Source organism: Oncorhynchus masou, chromosome 32 (genome assembly GCF_036934945.1).
Source record: "Oncorhynchus masou masou isolate Uvic2021 chromosome 32, UVic_Omas_1.1, whole genome shotgun sequence".
NCBI classification, from domain to species: Eukaryota; Metazoa; Chordata; class Actinopteri; order Salmoniformes; family Salmonidae; genus Oncorhynchus; species Oncorhynchus masou.
The window spans coordinates 73125999-73148322 of record NC_088243.1 but is presented as its reverse complement, the minus strand read 5'-3'; the positions used below and the strand labels follow the sequence as shown (position 1 = coordinate 73148322).

General features: G+C 43.9%; 1 protein-coding gene across 1 annotated transcript; it reads left to right on the top strand.

Moving 5' to 3' along the window:
- Positions 1-8012: 8012 nt before the first annotated feature.
- On the top strand, positions 8013-18120 carry LOC135527260 (rab11 family-interacting protein 1-like). The gene is given in 7 exon segments (XM_064955857.1): positions 8013-8074; positions 9441-9936; positions 10193-10845; positions 11911-11993; positions 11996-14582; positions 15560-15704; positions 16038-18120. Coding segments are annotated over 7 exon segments (4287 nt in total). The 3' UTR covers positions 16299-18120.
- Positions 18121-22324: the final 4204 nt, after the last annotated feature.

Here is a 22324-nt window from a genome sequence, read left to right as displayed (position 1 = left end):
TGCAAGTGTCCACATACTTTTGGCCACGTAGTGTATGTAGATATCTTTGTTAGCAAAAATACAAAATTTACCACAGTCCAAAATTATAAGCTTTATATAGCCTATCAAAGTAATAAGACAAGATATTTTAATATATTTAACTTTGACTATATTTCACTGCTTCACTTAAGTAAAGCGTTTTAAAATTCTTCCACTACCACAAAAATAATTTCAAAGAGCAGAAGCAAGTCACACTTTTTCTTCATGGAAAATGACCATATAGTTATAGTTATTATTATTTGGAATCTTCTTATACCTTAAGTTTAACTCTTCATCTTAATTCTGAGTTATTAGTGTGGCTTGTGACAGCAGCCACACTGTAAATGTTGTCCAAATTGTTTCTGACTTTTTAACGTGGCACACTTTAAATGTTGTAAGAATGATTTCTTACTTATTGCTATTATTTCCTCCAACACCGTTTAAGATAGAAACACAATTCAAACTTTAAAAGTTATAGACTGATCTGGGTTAAGTTGCTTGCATACAACTTTGATACCATTTATACTTTTTAAACTATTACATTTTTTTGTCCTCCATCCACTCAACTCTCTCAATTTTCTCAACATTCTAAGAGGCCCATTGTGACTTCCAATATTATTTTCTATTCACTTTAAACAATGTAACTTTTGACACAATTCAGCTACTTTGACATCTTTCACAAAAACAAGTTGTATGGGTATGACATCTTGGTCTACATCTCTGCAGAACAGAATTATCTTCTACCAATCAAAATGTATAGCTGTTTTATTAACCGCATAAACTACACTGAACAAAAATATTAATGCAACATGTAAAGTGTTGGTCTCATGTTTCATGAGCTGAAATAAAAGTTCCCAGAAATGTTCCATACGCACAAAAAGCTTATTTCTCTCAAGTTTTGTGCACAAATTTGTTTACATCCCTGTTAGCGCACATTTCTCCTTTTCCAAGATAATCCATCCACCTGACAAGTGTGGCATATCAAAAAGCTGATTTAACAGCACGATCATTACACAGGTGCACCTGGCACTGGACACAATAAAAGGCCACTCTAAAATGTGCAGTTTTCTCACACAACATACACAATGCCACAGATGTCTCAAGTTTTGAGGGAGCGTGTAATTGGCATGCTGACTGCAGGAATGTCCACCTAAACTGTTGCTAGAGAATTGAATGTTAATTTCTATACCATAAACCACCTCCAACTTCATTTGAGAGAATTTAGCAGTACATCCAACTAGGGCTCGCAACTAACTTTTGCCCTACCGTCCCGGTACCATCATGGAAGAGCAATTTCAACTGTCCCAAACTGAACTTGAACTGTCCCAAAAATTAATATATATATATTTTTAATGTTTTGATATGCCAACATGGGTCTAGATCATTTGCAATGCTTTTAAAGTAATTTATGTATTTTTCTAAGACCGATACAGAAAGTCTATATTACATCAACTTAATTTCTTCAGAATAAAGAGTTTAGCATCTTAATGAAAACAGACAAACATCCATTACATTATTAATAATTATCATGTATTACTTGAACATTTTAACCACATGTATACAATATAGTTGACAGAACAATGTTATTGTGAACTGGTTACTGAAGAAATGTAAGTTAGAGACATTCCATCACCAGCTGCTCCATTAAACAATATAACACAGCAATATACAATAAAGAACGTGTGTGTTCCCCGGCCTTCACGTTCTCTGCTTCATCCTCCCTCTTCAGTTACTGAAGAATGTTATCCTTAACCTTAACCCACTTGCGAACAGCCAGGGTCTACAATGTACTTTTTGGTACACTGGCCACTATGGCAGGTAGATTAAAAATCAACAGTGCTTCTAAAAATGAATCTGTCTTCACATGCGCACGCACAGCCTCGGCAGTGTTGCAGCGGAAGACAGAAATATTTTGCACATTTTACAGTGTGCATTCGGTTCAGGTCAGGGAGATACAACCATATTATCTAGAATATTATAGTATCTAGCCATAGCCGTCAGACAATGCAAATGCCACAGCAGCTCCTGGCACACGCAACCCCCTAAATGCCACATAAACTCCCTGCAACCTCAGCTCCTAAATGTCACAGCAACTCCCGGCACACGCAACCTCAGCTCCTAAATGCCATATAAACTCCCTGCAACCTCAGCTCCTAAATTCCATATAAACTCCCTGCAATCTCAGCTCCTAAATTCCATATAAACTCCCTGCAATCTCAGCTCCTAAATGTCATATAAACTCCCTGCAACCTCAGCTCCTAAATTCCATATAAACTCCCTGCAACCTCAGCTCCTAAATGCCATATAAACTCCCTGCAACCTCAGCTCCTAAATGCCATATAAACTCCCTGGAACCTCAGCTCCTAAATGCCATATAAACTCCCTGCAACCTCAGCTCCTAAATGTCATATAAACTCCCTGCAACCTCAGCTCCTAAATGCCATATAAACTCCCTGGAACCTCAGCTCCTAAATGCCATATAAACTCCCTGGAACCTCAGCTCCTAAATGTCATATAAACTCCCTGCAACCTCAGCTCCTAAATGCCATATAAACTCCCTGCAACCTAAGCTCCTAAATGTCATATAAACTCCCTGCAACCTCAGCTCCTAAATGCCATATAAACTCCCTGCAACCTCAGCTCCTAAATGTCATATAAACTCCCTGCAACCTCAGCTCCTAAATGTCATATAAACTCCCTGCAACCTCAGCTCCTAAATGCCATATAAACTCCCTGCAACCTCAGCTCCTAAATGTCATATAAACTCCCTGCAACCTCAGCTCCTAAATGCCATATAAACTCCCTGGAACCTCAGCTCCTAAATGCCATATAAACTCCCTGGAACCTCAGCTCCTAAATGTCATATAAACTCCCTGCAACCTCAGCTCCTAAATGCCATATAAACTCCCTGGAACCTCAGCTCCTAAATGTCATATAAACTCCCTGCAACCTCAGCTCCTAAATGTCACAGCACAGGAAACCTCTGCTCTGAACAGGCAACCTCTGCTCCGGGCCGGTGGTCCGTGGACCGGTTGGGAGAGAGTCAAATGTGTATTCTGAAAGAGCTATTTGCCCATAATTGGAATGATATTTTAATCTTATACATTTCCATACCCTAAATAATAACATATGCGATGCCTAGCCAACCATATCATTGTTTGAAACCTGGACTTTTTACATGGCCTATTTTACCATGCTTTTGACTGCCTACAGCCAAAATCCTACCATAGAAAAAAAGCACATATTTCCTAATATGCCATTTGAAAACAACAGTTTTCTTCTACTGTCCAAAGGCAGTAGGGCACAATCCTATTGTTACATCTTCAGATATTCCCTCTTTCTAAGTTTCTACCATTAGGCTGTATATCATTCTGTCGCATTATAAAAAATGCTTTTATCAGGTGCGCGTTTGAGAATGCCATTTTCCTGTAATAGCATTTTGGAACATTCATGCATATGGCTGAGACGAGTGAACACATTGCTGCGCTTATAATGTAAATTATTCATAGTTTTATTAACTTTTAAGCTAAATGTTGTGATCTGTTTTATCAGCCTTGTCTTTGTGTTTAAACATTTTAGTATGGAATCACTCTTGTATGCATTTTATATTCTTCTGGCCTATTGTCCTTCAACTGTCCCAAAGTCTGTTTTGAACCTTCCAAGGCATATTTTTATCGTCCCAAGGATGACGGGACACCATTAATTTCGAGCCCGGCGTCCAACCAGCCTCACAACCACAGACCATGTGTATGGCTTAGTGTGGGCAAGCTGTTTGCTGATGTCAAGGTTGTGAACAGAGTGCACCATGATGGCGGTGGGGTTATGGCAGGGACGGACTGGGAGTAAAAAACAGCCCTGGACTTTTATCCAGACCGGCCCACCAGAACCGGCACCGTATACTCCACACAGCCACCCTGCTAATGCATGTTCATACACGACCCACCCCTAATACAACCACCTAGCTGCATCACAACCATTGATCACCATTGCAGTACTATGTTAAAAAGGCTGCAGAACACACACACACAAACGCTGCACATTGTTATAAAACATCTACAGAACACACACTGAATTTGTCATGATTGAACTACCTCACATCATGAAGCCTAGAGTGAAGAGATTCTAAAATATCCACAATACTCACTGAGACACTCACTGAGACATAGAACTGTCTAACTGCTGCTCAGGGTCAGCTGGCTGACTTTAAATCATGGGAGTACACCTTCTAAAAAACAATGGTTGTACACCTCTCCAAAAATAGAACGTAACCTGTAAGAGAGCAGCACAAGCCATCATGAGTCATGATTGACCTACATCACAGTATCTGAAGCCTAGAGTTAAAAAGAGATGCTATAATATTCACAATACTCACTGAAATATAGAACTGTCTAACTGCTGCTCAGGGTCTGCTGGCTGGCTTCACTCAGTCAAAGTACTGGACAGCAATATTAGGCAGGAAAAAGAGATATTAGAAATGTAGGAGTAAAATAATGGTAAGTAAGCAAGTTATAGGAAATATGTTGAAACTACCTTATTGCAGGAACAATTTTCTCAACAGCTGGCTTTTCTCTGCAACTCTATGGATCACCATGTCAGTATCCAGGGCCATTAGGATGTCCTCCTCAGTAACCATGTCAGTATCCAGGGCCATTAGGATGTCCTCCTCGGTAACCATGTCAGTATCCAGGGTCATTCTGATGTCCTCCTCAGTAACCATGTCAGTATCCAGGGCCATTAGGATGTCCTCCTCAGTAACCATGTCAGTATCCAGGGCCATTAGGATGTCCTCCTCGGTAACCATGTCAGTATCCAGGGTCATTATGATGTCCTCCTCAGTAACCATGTCAGTATCCAGGGCCATTAGGATGTCCTCCTCAGTAACCATGTCAGTATCCAGGGCCATTAGGATGTCCTACTCGGTAACCATGTCAGTATCCAGGGCCATTAGGATGTCCTCCTCAGTAACCATGTCAGTATCCAGGGCCATTAGGATGTCCTCCTCAGTAACCATGTCAGTATCCAGGGCCATTAGGATGTCCTCCTCAGTAACCATGTCAGTATCCAGGGCCATTAGGATGTCCTCCTCAGTAACCATGTCAGTATCCAGGACCATTAGGATGTCCTCCTCGGTAACCATGTCAGTATCCAGGGCCATTAGGATGTCCTCCTCGGTAACCATGTCAGTATCCAGGGTCATTATGATGTCCTCCTCAGTAACCATGTCAGTATCCAGGGCCATTAGGATGTCCTCCTCAGTAACCATGTCAATATCCAGGGCCATTAGGATGTCCTACTCGGTAACCATGTCAGTATCCAGGGCCATTAGGATGTCCTCCTCAGTAACCATGTCAGTATCCAGGGCCATTAGGATGTCCTCCTCAGTAACCATGTCAGTATCCAGGGCCATTAGGATGTCCTCCTCAGTAACCATGTCAGTATCCAGGGCCATTAGGATGTCCTCCTCGGTAACCATGTCAGTATCCAGGACCATTAGGATGTCCTCCTCAGTAACCATGTCAGTATCCAGGGTCATTATGATGTCCTCCTCAGTAACCATGTCAGTATCCAGGGCCATTAGGATGTCCTCCTCAGTAAACATGTCAGTATCCAGGGTCATTATGATGTCCTCCTCAGTAACCATGTCAGTATCCAGGACCATTAGGATGTCCTCCTCAGTAACCATGTCAGTATCCAGGGTCATTAGGATGTCCTCCTCAGTAACCATGTCAGTATCCAGGGCCATTAGGATGTCCTCCTCAGTAACCATGTCAGTATCCAGGGCCATTAGGATGTCCTCCTCGGTAACCATGTCAGTATCCAGGGCCATTAGGATGTCCTCCTCTGTAACCATGTCAGTATCCAGGACCATTAGGATGTCCTCCTCTGTAACCATGTCAGTATCCAGGACCATTAGGATGTCCTCCTCGGTAACCATGTCAGTATCCAGGGTCATTATGATGTCCTCCTCAGTAACCATGTCAGTATCCAGGGCCATTATGATGTCCTCCTCAGTAACCATGTCAGTATCCAGGGCCATTAGGATGTCCTCCTCAGTAACCATGTCAGTATCCAGGACCATTATGATGTCCTCCTCAGTAACCATGTCAGTATCCAGGGCCATTATGATGTCCTCCTCAGTAACCATGTCAGTATCCAGGACCATTAGGATGTCCTCCTCAGTAACCATGTCAGTATCCAGGACCATTAGGATGTCCTCCTCAGTAACCATGTCAGTATCCAGGGCCGTTAAGATGTCCTCCTCAGTAACCATGTCAGTATCCAGGGCCATTATGATGTCCTCCTCAGTAACCATGTCAGTATCCAGGGTCATTATGATGTCCTCCTCAGTAACCATGTCAGTATCCAGGACCATTAGGATGTCCTCCTCAGTAACCATGTCAGTATCCAGGGCCGTTAAGATGTCCTCCTCAGTAACCATGTCAGTATCCAGGGTCATTATGATGTCCTCCTCAGTAACCATGTCAGTATCCAGGGTCATTATGATGTCCTCCTCAGTAACCATGTCAGTATCCAGGGCCATTATGATGTCCTCCTCAGTAACCATGTCAGTATCCAGGGCCATTAGGATGTCCTCCTCAGTAACCATGTCAGTATCCAGGGCCATTAGGATGTCCTCCTCAGTAACCATGTCAGTATCCAGGGCCATTATGATGTCCTCCTCAGTAACCATGTCAGTATCCAGGACCATTATGATGTCCTCCTCAGTAACCATGTCAGTATCCAGGGCCATTAGGATGTCCTCCTCAGTAACCATGTCAGTATCCAGGACCATTAGGATGTCCTCCTCAGTAACCATGTCAGTATCCAGGGCCATTAGGATGTCCTCCTCAGTAACCATGTCAGTATCCAGGGCCATTAGGATGTCCTCCTCTGTAACCATGTCAGTATCCAGGGCCATTAGGATGTCCTGCTCGGTAACCATGTCAGTATCCAGGGTCATTATGATGTCCTCCTCAGTAACCATGTCAGTATCCAGGGCCATTATGATGTCCTCCTCAGTAACCATGTCAGTATCCAGGGCCATTAGGATGTCCTCCTCAGTAACCATGTCAGTATCCAGGGCCATTAGGATGTCCTGCTCGGTAACCATGTCAGTATCCAGGGTCATTATGATGTCCTCCTCAGTAACCATGTCAGTATCCAGGGCCATTATGATGTCCTCCTCAGTAACCATGTCAGTATCCAGGGCCATTAGGATGTCCTCCTCAGTAACCATGTCAGTATCCAGGGCCATTAGGATGTCCTCCTCAGTAACCATGTCAGTATCCAGGGTCATTATGATGTCCTCCTCAGTAACCATGTCAGTATCCAGGGCCATTAGGATGTCCTCCTCAGTAACCATGTCAGTATCCAGGGTCATTAGGATGTCCTCCTCAGTAACCATGTCAGTATCCAGGACCATTATGATGTCCTCCTCAGTAACCATGTCAGTATCCAGGGTCATTAGGATGTCCTCCTCAGTAACCATGTCAGTATCCAGGGTCATTAGGATGTCCTCCTCAGTAACCATGTCAGTATCCAGGGCCATTAGGATGTCCTCCTCAGTAACCATGTCAGTATCCAGGGCCATTATGATGTCCTCCTCAGTAACCATGTCAGTATCCAGGGCCATTAGGATGTCCTCCTCAGTAACCATGTCAGTATCCAGGACCATTATGATGTCCTCCTCAGTAACCATGTCAGTATCCAGGGTCATTATGATGTCCTCCTCAGTAACCATGTCAGTATCCAGGGCCATTATGATGTCCTCCTCAGTAACCATGTCAGTATCCAGGACCATTAGGATGTCCTCCTCGGTAACCATGTCAGTATCCAGGACCATTAGGATGTCCTCCTCCTCAGTAACCATGTCAGTATCCAGGGCCATTATGATGTCCTCCTCGGTAACCATGTCAGTATCCAGGACCATTAGGATGTCCTCCTCAGTAACCATGTCAGTATCCAGGGCCATTAGGATGTCCTCCTCGGTAACCATGTCAGTATCCAGGACCATTAGGATGTCCTCCTCGTTGGCCATCAGCATGAAGGCCTCTAGGTGTTCTTGTGAGAGAGTGCTCCTGAGTCTACTATTGATATACTTTAAGGTAGAGAAACTTACCGCACAAGCTACCTGGGTAACTGAGAGGGTGAGTAGGAACTTGTATCCAAGGGCAAGGATATGGTATGCATCAGTCAGCAGGTTGTACCGTCTCAGCATCTGGTAACAACACAATCAAAATTCTTTGCAGGATTCTTCATTTTGGCCTCATCTTCATTTCCATCAGGGCCATCCTCCACTGTCCTTGTATTCCTCCAATACTGAACTTTTCAGTATTTTCCACTTCACAGCGAGGCTTCTCAGCTCACATTACAAATTGTCAACAGTTGCTCGCTTATCAAATCGAAGCAAACATTTGCTGAGATCTTGAAGGGCTGTCTCTGGAAGACCATTGGATGTTATTTGGGAGATGTTTCTAGGGCCCAGAAGGGCTAGGTCAGCATATAGAGTGCCACGAGACATAAATTGCCTGTGGATACTATCTGACTGTATCCCTAATTTGATTGTGGACTTGAACTTTATAGACATTCTCTGCCTCTGTCAAAGCTTCATCTTGAGCCATCTCTCCAGACATGATTTTCTTCTTTCTTGTCCTATTCTGTGGCAGAGTGGCTTCCACCTTCTCCAGCTCTGTGTCCTCATCCTGTTCTTTGATCTTCTTATTTGCAAACTGAACAAATGTGTCTGTAGCTGCCTTAATGGTGTCAAAGTCTCTTGACATGCCTTTCAGGGTTTCCTGTGTTGCCACAACCATTCGATGGGCAGACAGGATGTCCATCCAACTTGTTTGTAGGTATTTGGACAGTGATGACGTGTTCTCAAATATCCAAAGATATATTTGCACTGTCAGTATCGTCTCATACCTGAGAATTGCCTCAGTAAGTAGGATGATACATGATTTCGCCTGGCCCAGAAAAAGTTGAGTTGCGTCTGGACACCCGTTGGCCCTCTATGATAGGCTCCAGGGGAGTTCGCATTTAAAAAGTGAAATAAATCTTCAGATGTCTGACAGGCAGACAGCTGTGCCTATATTAACCCCCGCTGTACCAAACTAAATGCTTGACTGGAAGCAAGGGTAAATAATGTGAAAGTTGAGATAAATGCAAGAGATGATTCGGACAGCAACATGAACATGATAGTCTTATGTAGGCGCAGTGATAATTTGAGATGGAACTGTTAACAGGCATGGTGTGCCTGTGTCGGCCAATACAGCACAGCTTAGAATGCTGCTCATCCAATCAGCATTCGGGATCCAAACAACACGTTTTATAATATAAAATATGCGTTTAAGTTGCATGACAATGCATGTGTGGAGCGCTGGGGATGGTTGACGCCTTACAGCCTCCTCTCACTGTGGGTCCAGATGGCTCAAACTCAACTCCAAGGCCGGCCGGAAGGAGAAGGAGCGCGGCGAGATCCAGGTGACGGTCCAGTTCACCCGCAACAACCTGACAGCCAGCATGTTCGACCTAACCATGAAGGATAAGCCACGGTCTGCCTTCGGCAAACTTAAGGACCGCGTGACAGGGAGGAAGATCGTCGACATGGAGTCCTCATCAGCCATCGTGCCGGGACGCTTCGCCGCCCTGTCAGGTTCCCTAGGAAAGCCATTCCGAGAGGAAGTGGGAGAGGACCCCGTGGAAGTAGCCGAGGAGAAGCGGAGCAAGGTGAAGGATTTCTTCAAGGGGATGGGAAAGCTGAGGAGTTCGTCCGACACAAGGTCGTGCTCGTCGCTGGCCTCAGAGAGCAGCGTGTTGTCCTTGACCAGTGAGAGGCCCTGCCCCCCTCCTCTGGACCTAGGCATCCTGGTGGACCCTTCCAGTCCCCCCAGCTCCCCCATCTACAGCAACAAGGTCAAAGTTGACACCCACCACAGAGACACAGACCTAGCTAAAAAAGGTAAGCATGCAGATTTCCTCTGTCCAAGTGTTTCATTTTCATTAGAAATTGCCCTGTATGTCTGTAATATGCAGTGACTTGTATTTAGATTATATTCTGACAGAATCTTTAGCAGACACAAAAAAGCATGTATTGTATCTAAAGGATCTAGCAAGCTTATGCATTTTAAGGAATTGTTTTGGAAGAGAGGTTATTATTAAGGCCAATCCATTTCAGGCCAATACTTTGACCCCCTTTCTTTCCCCCCAAATAGTGCTCAACAACACACAATCTTCCCCAAAGATACTGACTCACAATCGAGCCCTCAGCGACGAGGCAAGTAGGATCACCACTACTGCCCAGCCCTGTCCTGCAGTGGAATCCCTCAAAGGTCAGGGTATGACTCCCTCCCAATCCCCTCTGTGCATCAACGGAAGCCACATCTACGGATTCGAACCAGTGGGTCCCAAGGGCTCAGGCACCCTCCCATCCAAGCTGGTCCTCCTTGAGAAGTGCTCTCCCCTCTCTCGTTCGCTGCAGAACCTCACAAAGCAGAGCGAGGACAATGGTTCAGCCGGTGAGGGACGGCGCTGGTCCTTCGACAAGGTGAATAAGGAAGATGAGTACGTGGAGAAGGAGGCCGAACCTCATGTCTCCCAGGTTCAAAGCGCACAGGTGGGGGGTCGTCCTGTGCTGACAGCTGCCTCAATGCTGTCTTCCACCACCACGGTGGACTCAGCAGACAAAAGGAAAAAGCACAGAAAGTCGTTATTCTCCGGAGGGAAGAGTGATTCTCTACCTGCCAAGTTGGCGCCGAGCCAGGGTTGTCCTCTCACCGAGGGGAGACTGCGAGGCTGGTTTGGCTCCAGTGACTCCCAGAACAAGCCAAGGTGAGTGGAGGGTCATTTCAGATGTCTCCACACTCCAGGGCTTCATACAGTTTTGCCTTCCATCAAAAGCACACAGACATCTACATCTTGGAAGGTTTTGATTTCCTTGTGTTCAGTGTTTATGCTGCCCCTTGTTCCTTTCAAATGGAAATGTGGCCAGTTCATCTACCATTTCAAATCAATCAAATGTATTTTATGAAGCCCTTTTTACATCAGCAGTTGTCACAAAGTGCTGCAATCTCATATCACCTCATGTAAGGCACAACATGTTAAGGTTCATACTGTACTATTAACACAGGATAATAGTCGACATCTAGGCCATTTGTATAAGAATATATGTAACGTTACTGTCCTTTGAATCAGAGGAAATCAAAGACAGAGGCCATGTGACGAGTTGAAAAGGAAATAATGGCATATACAGTATATTTCACTCTTAACCTTGCTTGGGGTCAGATACTGTATACAGAGATTGAATCAGATACTGTATACAGAGAAAGATCTACCTGCACTTTAAGCTTTAGGTTTGGTATGTTGTGGAACATCCGGGCCAGTATTAATGAAGCATATCAGAATATGAGTGCTGATCTAGGATCAGATCCTCCCTGTCCATGTAACCTTATTCATTATGATCTAAAAGTCCAAACTGATCCTAGATTAGTACTTTACTCTGTGATGCTTTATGAATACAGGCCCAATACACTAATCACCTGTTTTTGCTATTAAATTATCTGCAGTATTACTGTTCCAAATGTAGTACATCTTGCATTTTTGCTCCTCACCTTGCTTCAGTAATTTGCTAAATGTTATTTTGCTTTTTGGAGTACACTCTTGTTGCTGTTTTCCATAACACGTTATTGTTTGCATTTTTTGGCAATTCTAGCATATTCACATGTGAAAATATTTGAAGCTAGTCCTCAAATAGACAGTAGTTGACATGAGATGCTTCTTCTCTTTAGACATCTGGGTTTCCTTTTTCTATGTGTGTTAGAAAATGGCACCCATATTTTGAATGGGTCAGCTTGCACAGAATTAACAAAGAGGACTGCTTGTGCCTTCCCTCCACAGGCTGGAAGTTTCTTCTAAGGTAGAAAGCGACTCAGACACCCCTCCTCCCCTCCCCCTCGCTCCCCCATTCCCACCCAGTGCTCTTCTTCCACTGGCCATCCCACTAACACCTTCACCCCCTCTCTGACACCCAACCCCATCTCTCCCTCCAACCCCTTCCTCCCACGTCTGCAGTGTAACCCCTTTTTTGATGACCTCATAGCCGAAGAGGCCCGGAGGTCCCCCCCTTGCGCCACCTGCTCCCCCTGTCATTCCACAGCTTTGCCTTGCATCCCCAGTACCGCCCACGATGTCGCAGTGCCAAAGAAAATGGCCGCCATACGGCGCGAGCGGCTCAGGCCTGTAGCCAGGCAGACATCCCTCCCTGCCTTACTCCCGAGAGTGGTGACTGCCAGCCCCCCGAATCCGTTCACCTCTCGCTCCATATCAGAGAGCTTGGGAAGAGAATGCGACGAGTCCTTTGACGCCTTTGCGTCCAGCAGGCTGAATTCGCCAAAGAGCTCTCCTACCAATCCCCCTTCGAATGCAACCTCGTGGCAAGCTCAAGTAAGAAGCACTCCTCCACATAAGGGTAACACTATTCCACCCATTGAGGAGATGTGGATGAGTGAAGAAGAAGCAGAGCCTCCACCGTTGCCTCCACGGAGGCCCATAACAAGACCTTTGGTAAACAAGAGATCTTCTGACAGCTGGTTGCACAGGGGTCAGGAGCTGGCTGTGCAGAAAGAGGCCTGTCTCCTGTCACAAACGGGCGCAGCTTCCCTGCAGCACACAAGAGAAAGCGGGCACAAGAGATGCACACCAAGTCCCCACCTGTACCCAAGCTTAGGCAAAGACCTTCTCGTCAGCAGTGACATGTCGGACTTTCATACCGAACACTCACAGCATTATGCCAATATTTCTCCAGAGTCTCCTTCTCCATTCAAATCTGAAGATGACTTCAAGAAGTTTGACTATGAACCATTGCGAGATGAAGATTGTAGCTGTAAATGTATGTTTACTGAGCAGGACTTATGGCCAGACGCAACAGAAAACCATCTAGACCCGAATGTAAAGGATTCGATAATATTGTTAGCCTCAGAGGATACGACGGACACCAGTCCCACTGTTAGAGAAGACGCCATTGTAAAGAACACTTCACATTCTGAAATCAAAGCCTTATCTCTACCAGTAATGCTTCTTGATAGTGAAATGACTGTTGCCGACCTACTGTACATGTCTTCCCCAAAACACTCTAAATCCAGTCTTAAGACGCTTGACATTGCGTCAATTACACCAGACCCAACAATGGAATTATTCTCAATTCACCCAGATAAGCCTACCAAGTCCAGAAACATCCATCATGAATCGCCTCCACTAACCTTGGAAGATCTAAATAAAAATCTAAGTAACTCTGATTTTAGTTTTATTGACTCTGCTTCTGATGCTTCCCCATCTCCATCTGAAATGATTCCAGTGCATACCCTCAAAAGTTTAGGTGGCATTTTTCCTCAACCTCCACAAGTTACTCACATAGCATCTTCTGCTCATGATATACGGCTATCTGCAGAGGATATGCTAACTTTTCAGAAGCCTAGTACTATAGACGTCAACTCTGCCCTAAAAGCAAATTTACCAGAAGCCTCGCTTTGTCAAGACAATTGGCAAGATGGAGGTTGTGAATTGAACACATCAGGCAGAGATCCTGCAAGCAATAAGAACAATAGCATTTTTACGCCTAACAGTCTTAACATTGAGTCTGACGACATCACTAGAGACACTGTAGATATAAAACACACACAATCTCCACTGAATAGAAAAGGCAACATTTATAAATCAAAGATAGACAGTTCAATAGTAGACCCTTCATGTCACATTAGAACTTCTCCAGTTTCTCCACAGATTGGAATGCAACAGGAGGTTGTACGCAATAAACAGGAAGTGAGCCAGCCTCTGGTCAAACGAACCAAGCCTGTCAATGAGTCTTCACCAAGGGGTGCTAGTTCACACAGAAGTCTCAAGGGAATGATACGAGAGCTCTACGGCAACGGTGGTGCAAATAGCCCTGGCAAAGGATTGCGTGAGAGCCCGCTTCACCAATCACTGTCTCCTGGCCATGTACTCACAGAGAGCATTGAAGTACCCTTCTCATATCAACCCACCAAATCAAAATCTTCCTCACCTTTGTCACCAGATAGAGAGACAACTTTCGAGGCAGCTAAATTATTTGTTTCCTTGCAAAAAACAAACACAAATAGTTCCACTCAGTCAATTACAAAAGAAAACTGCTTAACGGAACGTTCCCCATCCAAACATACCGGGACCATCAGCTTCGAAGACCTTCATGCCAAAGTAGCCCCAAACGCCAGAAGCCCCATGAGTGCCAGGTTAAGGCCTGGTGTCTCTCTGCATGCTTCCAGTCCCTCCTCTGTGGCCCCCTCCCTGGTGACTGAAACTAATGCCCAGGCTAAGCTACTCCCCACCCCCGGGCCCTCCTCCATACATCATCCCCCAATCTTGAGACCCAGCACCGGAGCCAATGCCACCTTGGCTATTGCCCCCTGCACCTCTTCCTCCTTCTCCTCCTCCTCTTCTACCTCCTCCACCACTGTCCAGCCCTTGGTCGATGCACGGCACACACTTTTACCTGAGGAGACCCAGCCAGCTAGCAGCCTGCCCCGACAAGAGAGCAGGTGAGACTTCTCCTCACACTTAAGCTCTGCAGAGTGTAGCCACTTGACCTCTCTTGAGAAAATATCAGGTTGGGTTGCCAGGTTGTAGTCAACAATGGGATGCAATAATTAGAAATAGTTAGACACAGCACACCTGCTAGCTGTTTATAAGCCATAGCTTGAAAACCTGAACCTACATATTGTTAGACTGTATTCTCATTCTTCCAAACAAAACTAATATTTTCAGTTCCTTTTATTTAATCTATTTAAGTAGCTTCCTTAAGAGGAAGTTCTCTTAATGAATCAGTATATATCCCCTACCAGTACCACCTACCCATGCAAACCCATTGGTTGCTACGGTTTTGTAAATTGCTTAATCTTTTACGTTGCTCATCTCACTTCTGTGTAATTAACTTATGTGTCATACATTTGTGTTGCTGACTGTCCCATCACATCTAGGAGTCCACAACCACAATCACAGTCACCACAATGAAAATCTCAGCCTTATCTTGATGATTTAAACAACTGCTTCAGCTCTCTGCTGAAATTTTGACCATCTGTAAATGAAAGCAAAATGGAAGTGCCTTCCTTCACTCTCATTAGGTATAGGGTGACGTTTCCTCCAGATGCTGATCTTGGGTCAATTTGCGTTTTCCCACTAAGGTAGCTGATCCAAGATCTGTACCTAAGGAAACTTCACCCTGGAGCCTGTCATTCCTGCTGAGGGATACCGGCTTTGTGCTATACTAAAATCAGACAACATAAGCTCTTTTTATGCTCTCTTGCTGAAACCTGTTGCTGAACAGGTTTTGTTGTTTTGTAGAGATATATACAGTACATTCTAAATCCAGGCTGGTGCATTGTTATGAATTTTACCATATACTATGTAATGCCAGTGCCTCACATTGTACTGTACTATATATTGATTTCCATGTGAAAAGTGTTATGTACACATAATCCAATGCAGTGAACCTTTGATGGTGATATTTTCTTTGCAGACCCCACCCAGTGAAGCCCTTGACCACCACAACCAGTCAGGGGGAGAAGAAAGAGGGACGGTCATTTCTAGAGAAGCTCAAGTCTTCCATCCACTCAGGCCTCGCCGCCAAGCAGACACTGGCTGAGGCTGACACTGAGCTTGAGGTATAAAAGAGTCCATGAATTCACATAATTAATGACTTTCCAACCAGAACGTTGGAAATAACTGGGCAGTTCAAAATTCAGTGGAAAAGTTGTTGGTCATGTATGGCTGACTCTGTAAAACAATACATTTCACTGCACCTATCCGGTGTATGTGACAATAAAATGTCTTCTGACAGAAATAGATTTTTATCAATTGATTACCTCCTCTTGTTAATCTGTGTTTTCCCATTTTATGTGACAGATCCAGTCTTGTCAGATCAGTGATTACTTCAAGATAGGAATGAAGGATGTATTCTCAAAGTATTCTGACAGGGCCTGTGTTTGTCTTCTCAGGAATCATTAACGGACAGGTCTGCCCAGTACGAGCAGCTGAACAAAATGGAGCTGATCTCCCTTCTGCTGCAGCAGCAGATGGATATGGAGAACCAGAAGGCGGCCTCAGAACAGCAGGCGGTGCCGCTTAAGAAACACGAGGCGGAGATGAAGAAGATCAAGGCGCAGGTGCGCGACCTGGAGGACTACATCGACAGGCTGCTGGTGCAGATCATGGAGCAGACACCCACACTCCTTCAAGTGCGCTCCCGACACAAGTGACCGCTAGTGCTAGTATAATATAGGGCCATGGTCACCATCAAACCCTAGTCCCAGAAAGCTAGTAGGTGGAGCAGACTCTTGTTCCAGCTCAGTCCCTGATTAGGTCTTGATGGTTAGTTGTTTAGCTGAACCAGAAGTTATAGTGCAGGGCTGAAACAAAAGCCTACACATCCAAGTAGTTCTTTCCGGACCAGGGTTGGTGATCACTTCTCCAGGGGCAGGTGTAGTTCAACACATCCCTAAGCAAAAAGTAAATCTCACAACCATCCAGGTTTCACTGCTGATACCCTGCCTCGTTGATAAAAGACACAATATTGCCCACTGTGCATGCTTGCTATAGCTCAAATGTCAGGCTGCAAGTACTAATCAGAAACTGTAGTCATAGCAAATGTTACTGGTCACTTTACACTTGCTACTTAGTATAATGAAAGTGGCACAGCTTTTGTCAAATGTACTGCATTAGAATTATTCAGTGGTATAAATTGTTTTTACTTGATATGACATTGCCTCAAATTCAGAAAAACATGTAAGTGTCTGAATTAGTTTGATATGGACCCAAATTATCTTCATCATGGTAAATACTGTAATTATTTGCCATAAGACACTGACTCAAAAACAGACCGACTCGAGGAGAATTCCACTGAATTTCAATTTGTTTATATGGGGAAAGGTGAACTTGAGCTAGTGTCATATTTAGTAAATAATTATGTATTTTTTTTACTCTTCATGGATGAAGTGTGTGCAAAGAATAAATTAATACATGTTAATGTGGTAAGATAGGTATTACAATGAATTCAAAGGCATTTATTTATGCTATTTAAGTTGTATTTTCACGTTTTGGTTTGGATTTGCAAAGCGAATGTATATAATTATGTATATTGGTTTGTTTATATAATTTTTGTAATGACATTGCCTGTATTATTTAGTATAGTACTTAAACTCCCACACAACTAGAAATCCACTTTTTCGAGCTGAAAGACAATGGCCAGGGCTTAAGCATGACGTTGCACAACGATGTAAGTCAATAAGTAATCGTTTTAATCAAAGGGTGATATATTTGGGCTTGAAGTGATGAAACCGACCTGCCCCCCATGCAAATTCATGCCAATTAATTATTATTTTTTACAAATCTTCAAGCTCTGCTCTGTCAAGTTGGTTTTTGATCATTGCTAGACAGCCATTTTCAACTCTTGCCATAGATTTCAAGCGAATTTAAGTCAACACTGTAACAAGGCCACACAGGAACATTCAATGTTGTCTTGGTAAGCAAATGCAGTGTACATTGGGCCTTGTGTTTTAGGTTATTGTCCTGCTGCAAATTTGTCTCCCAGTCTCAGTCTTGGAAAGCAGACGGAACCAGGTTTTCCTCTAAGATTTTGCCTGTGCTTAGCGCTATATTCCATTTATTTGTATCCTAAAAACTTCCTAGTCCTTGCCGATGACAAGCATACCTATAACATGATGCAGCCACCACCATGCTTGACAATATGAAGAGTGGTACTGAGTGATGTGTTGGATTTGCCCCTAACATAATGCTTTGTATTCAGGACAAAGTTACTTTCTTTGCAACATGTTTTTGCAGTTTTACTTTAGTGACTTATTGCAAACAGGATGCATGTTTTTGAATATTTGTATTCTGTACAGGCTTCCTTCTTTTCACTCTTGTCAATTAAGTTAGCATTGTGGAGTAGCTACAATGTTGTTGATCCATTCTCAGTTTTCTCCTATCACAGCCATTAAACTCTAACTGTTTAAAAGTCACCATTGGCCTCATGGTGAAATCCCTGAGCGGTTTCCTTACTTATCGCTGCCTCAATTGATGGAATATGCCAAAACTAATTTGAAAAATAAAAGCACTACTTTTCAAAGCGTGAGATAAATTATAATACATTTCCAAAGCAATTATTATTATTTAAAAAAAATTAGAATCACTTTTCAGTATATATATATTCAGTATATATATATATATATATACCAGCAGTCATCCCCTCCAGCGCCATTCTCTCTCTCTCTCTCTCTCTCTCTCTCTCTCTCTCTCTCTCTCTCTCTCTCTCTCTCTCTCTCTATATATATATATATATATATATATATATATATATATAGAGAGAGAGAGAGAGAGAGAGAGAGAGAGAGAGAGAATGGCGCTGGAGGGGATGACTGTTGATTTACGGGCTCCTAACCAACTGTGCTATTGTTCTTAGTTGTTTGAAACTTATTTTTTTGAAACTTATTTTGTACATAATGTTTCTGCTACCATATGACCGAAAATAACTTATGGACATCAAATATGAGCAGGCCGGATTTTCTATGCATTAGCAGGACAGAGAGGCTACGTTTTAGGGGCAGGGGTGTATCAAAATACAGCTGGTGCGCAATGTCTAATATTAAATCTTCAGATATTGCTCGCCTGAGGTAGAGTACCTTATGATAAGCTGTAGACAACACTATCTACCAAGAGAGTTCTCATCTATATTATTCGTAGCAGTCTATTTACCACCACTAACCGATGCTGGCACTAAGACCGCACTCAACGAGCTGTATAAGGCCATAAGCAAACAAGAAAATGCTCATCCAGAAGCGGTGCTCCTAGTGGCCTGGGGACTTTAATGCAGGCAAACTTAAATCCGTTTGACATCATTTCTAACAGCATGTCACATGTGCAACCAGAGGAAAGAAAATACTAGACCACACACAAAGAGCATACAAAGCTCTCCCTCACCCTCCATTTGGCAAATCTGACCATAATTCTATCCTCAAGGTTCATGCTTACAAGCAAAAACTAAATCAGGAAGTACCAGTGACTCGCTCAATACGGAAGTGGTCAGATGATGCGGATGCTACACTACAGGACTGTTTTGCTAGCACAGACTGGAATATGTTCCGGGATTCATCCAATGGCATTGAGGAGTATACTACCTTAGTCATCGACTTCATTAATAAGTGCATCGACAACGTTGTCCCCACAGTGACCGTATATACATATCCCAACCAGAAGCCATGGATTACAGGCAACATCTGCATCGAGCTAAAGTCTAGAGCTGCCGCTTTCAAGGAGTGGGACACTAATCCGGACGCTTATAAGAAATCCCACGACTCCTTCAAACAAACCATCAGACAGGCAAAGCGTCAATACAGGATTAAGATTAAATCCTACTACACCGGCTCTGATGTTCATTGGATGTGGCAGGGCTATAAAAACTATTACAGACCACAAAGTAAAACCCAGCCGTGAGCTGCCCAGTGACGAGAGCCTACTGGATGAGCTAAATGCCTTTTATGCTTGCTTTGAGGCAAGCAACACTGAAGCATGCATGAGAGCACCAGCTGTTTCGGACAACTGCGTGATAACGCTCTCAGTAGCCAATGTGAGCAAGACCTTTAAACAGGCCAACATTCACAAAGCCGTGTGGCCAGACAGATTACCAGGACGTGTACTCATAGCATGCGCGGACCAACTGGCAAGTGTCTTCACTGACATTTTCAACGTCTCCCTGACCGAGTCTAATACCTACATGTTCCAAGCAGACTAGAATAGTCCCTGTGCCCAAGGAAGCGAAGGTAACCTGCCTAAATTATATCCTGCCCCATAGCACTCACGCTGGTAGCCATGAAGTGCTTTGAAAGGCTGGTCATGACTCACATCATGGATACACTAGACCCATTTCAATTTGCATACCGCCCCAAAATACCCACAGATGACGCAATCTCAATCGCACTCCACACTGTCCTTTCCCACCTGGACAAAAGGAACACCTATGTGAGAATGCTATTCATTGACTACAGCTCAGCGTTCAACACCATAGTGCCCACAAAGGTCATCACTAAGCTAAGGACCCTGGGACTGAACACCTTCTTCTGCAACCGGATCCTGGATTTCCGGATGGGCCTCCCCAGGTGGTAAGGGTAGGCAATAACACATCTGCCACGCTGATCCTCAACACTGGGGCCCCTCAGGGGTGCGTGCTTAGTCCCTTCCGTTCCCCCCATGTTCACCCACGACTGCTTGGCCAAACACGACTCCAACAACATCATGAAGTTTGCTGACAACACAACAGCTGTAGGCCTGATTACCAACAACGATAAGACAGCTTATAGGGAGGAGGTCAGAGAACTGGCAGTATGGTGCCAGATCAACAACCTCTCCCTTAATGTGAGCAAGACTAAGAAGCGGATCGTGGACTACAGGAAATGACGAGCCGAATAGGCCACCATTAACATCGACGGGGCTGTAGTGGAGCGGGTCGAGAGTTTCAAGTTCCTTGGTGTCCACATCACCAACAAACTATCATGGTCCAAACACACCAAGACAGTCGTGAAGAGGGCACAACCACACCTTTTCCCCCTCAGGAGACTGAAAAGATTTGGCATGGGTACCCAGATCCTCAAAAAGCAGTTCTACAGCTGCACCATCGAGAGCATCCTGAACGGTTGCATCACCGCCTGATATGGCAACTGCTCTGCATTTGACCATAAGGCGCTATAGAGGGTAATGCGTAGGCCCCAGTACATCACTGGGGCCAAGCTTACTGCCATCCTGAACCTCTATACCAGGTGGTGTCAGAGGAAAACCCCCCCAAATTGTAAAAGACTCCAGTCACCCAGTCCTAGACTGTTCTCTCTGCTCCCGCTTGGCAAACGCTCCTGGAGCACCAAGTCTAGGACCAAAAGGCTCCTTAACGGCTTCTATCCCCAAGCCATAAGACTGCTGAACAATTAATCAAATGGCCACCCTGACTATTTACATTAACACCCCACCCCCATTTGTTTTTACACTGCTGCTACTATTATTTTATTGTGTAACATTTTATTATTTTTTACTTTAGTTTATTTGGTAAATATTTTCTTAACTCTTTCTTGAACTGCATTGTTTGTTAAGGGTGTGTAAGTACGAATTTCACGGTAAGGTCTACATTTGCTGTATTTGGCGCATGTGACAAATAAAGTTTGATTTGAATTGATGTATGTCTCACAGTATAAAAGCTACTTAGATGTGAACAGCTGAATAATAAAACAGGTTACACATGATCTAATATCAGGTTAGTATCAGTTTACACATTGAATGAATAGCTTTGAATTTCTCCAATGTAAAAATGCATGGCTTGTCTTTTCAGTAACTTTATAACAAGACTTAATTCAAACTTCCACATTACAGAAGCTCAAAGGTTGAAGTCAAACATTTCTGGCAAAACTTAAATCAGAATAGCGGTAACCCTAACCTACTGTACAGTAAGCCTACAGCATTTGTCTTTAGACCCTTTTGAAACATTGTTTGATCAGCTTCACGCCAGGTATGGGCCGAATCACAAGGAAGTGGTACTGGCTAAGCATGCAGTATGAGGTCCTTTACACAAGCTCGTTCATTACAAAAATGTAATTGGGTGTTGTGATTAATGCTGTCTTCTGCCGACTCCTAGGCTCATTGTGTAGCCACAGGAGTCTCTTGAGGGGAGGACATCACATAATAATGTCTGGAAAGGAGGAAATGGAATGGCATCAAATACATTGAAACCATGTGTTTGATATCATTCCACTGATTCTGCTCCAGCAATTACCACAAGCCAGTCCTCCCCAATTAAGGTGCCACCAACCTCCTGTGGTACAGACAGTGCAACACTGTACAAGTAAAATTGGGTCAACAGGGGTTCCTCTGTGAATCTATGTAACATATGAATGACCACACCACAAGAACCATTATGCAACCTCTCAGCTGATCAGTTCTTTGGGATGTGTAGTCATCTTGACTGACGTTCGCTGTGTAACGCGACATGACAGAAACGACATCTCCCAAGTAACATCGCGATTCATCGCTTCAGTCGTTTCACTGGATTTCCATAGTCACAAAGTCAAATGTACTATATTGTAAAAACGAATGAAAACTAAAAATAGCTGGACTTGTCTTAATTGAAGGTTAGGCATAAGGTTAGCAGTGTGGTTAAGATTAGGTTTGAAATCGTATTTTAAGAAGATAATTTGTAGAAATAGGCGGGGTTTATGACTTTGTGGTTGTAGTAACTAGTGACAACCGT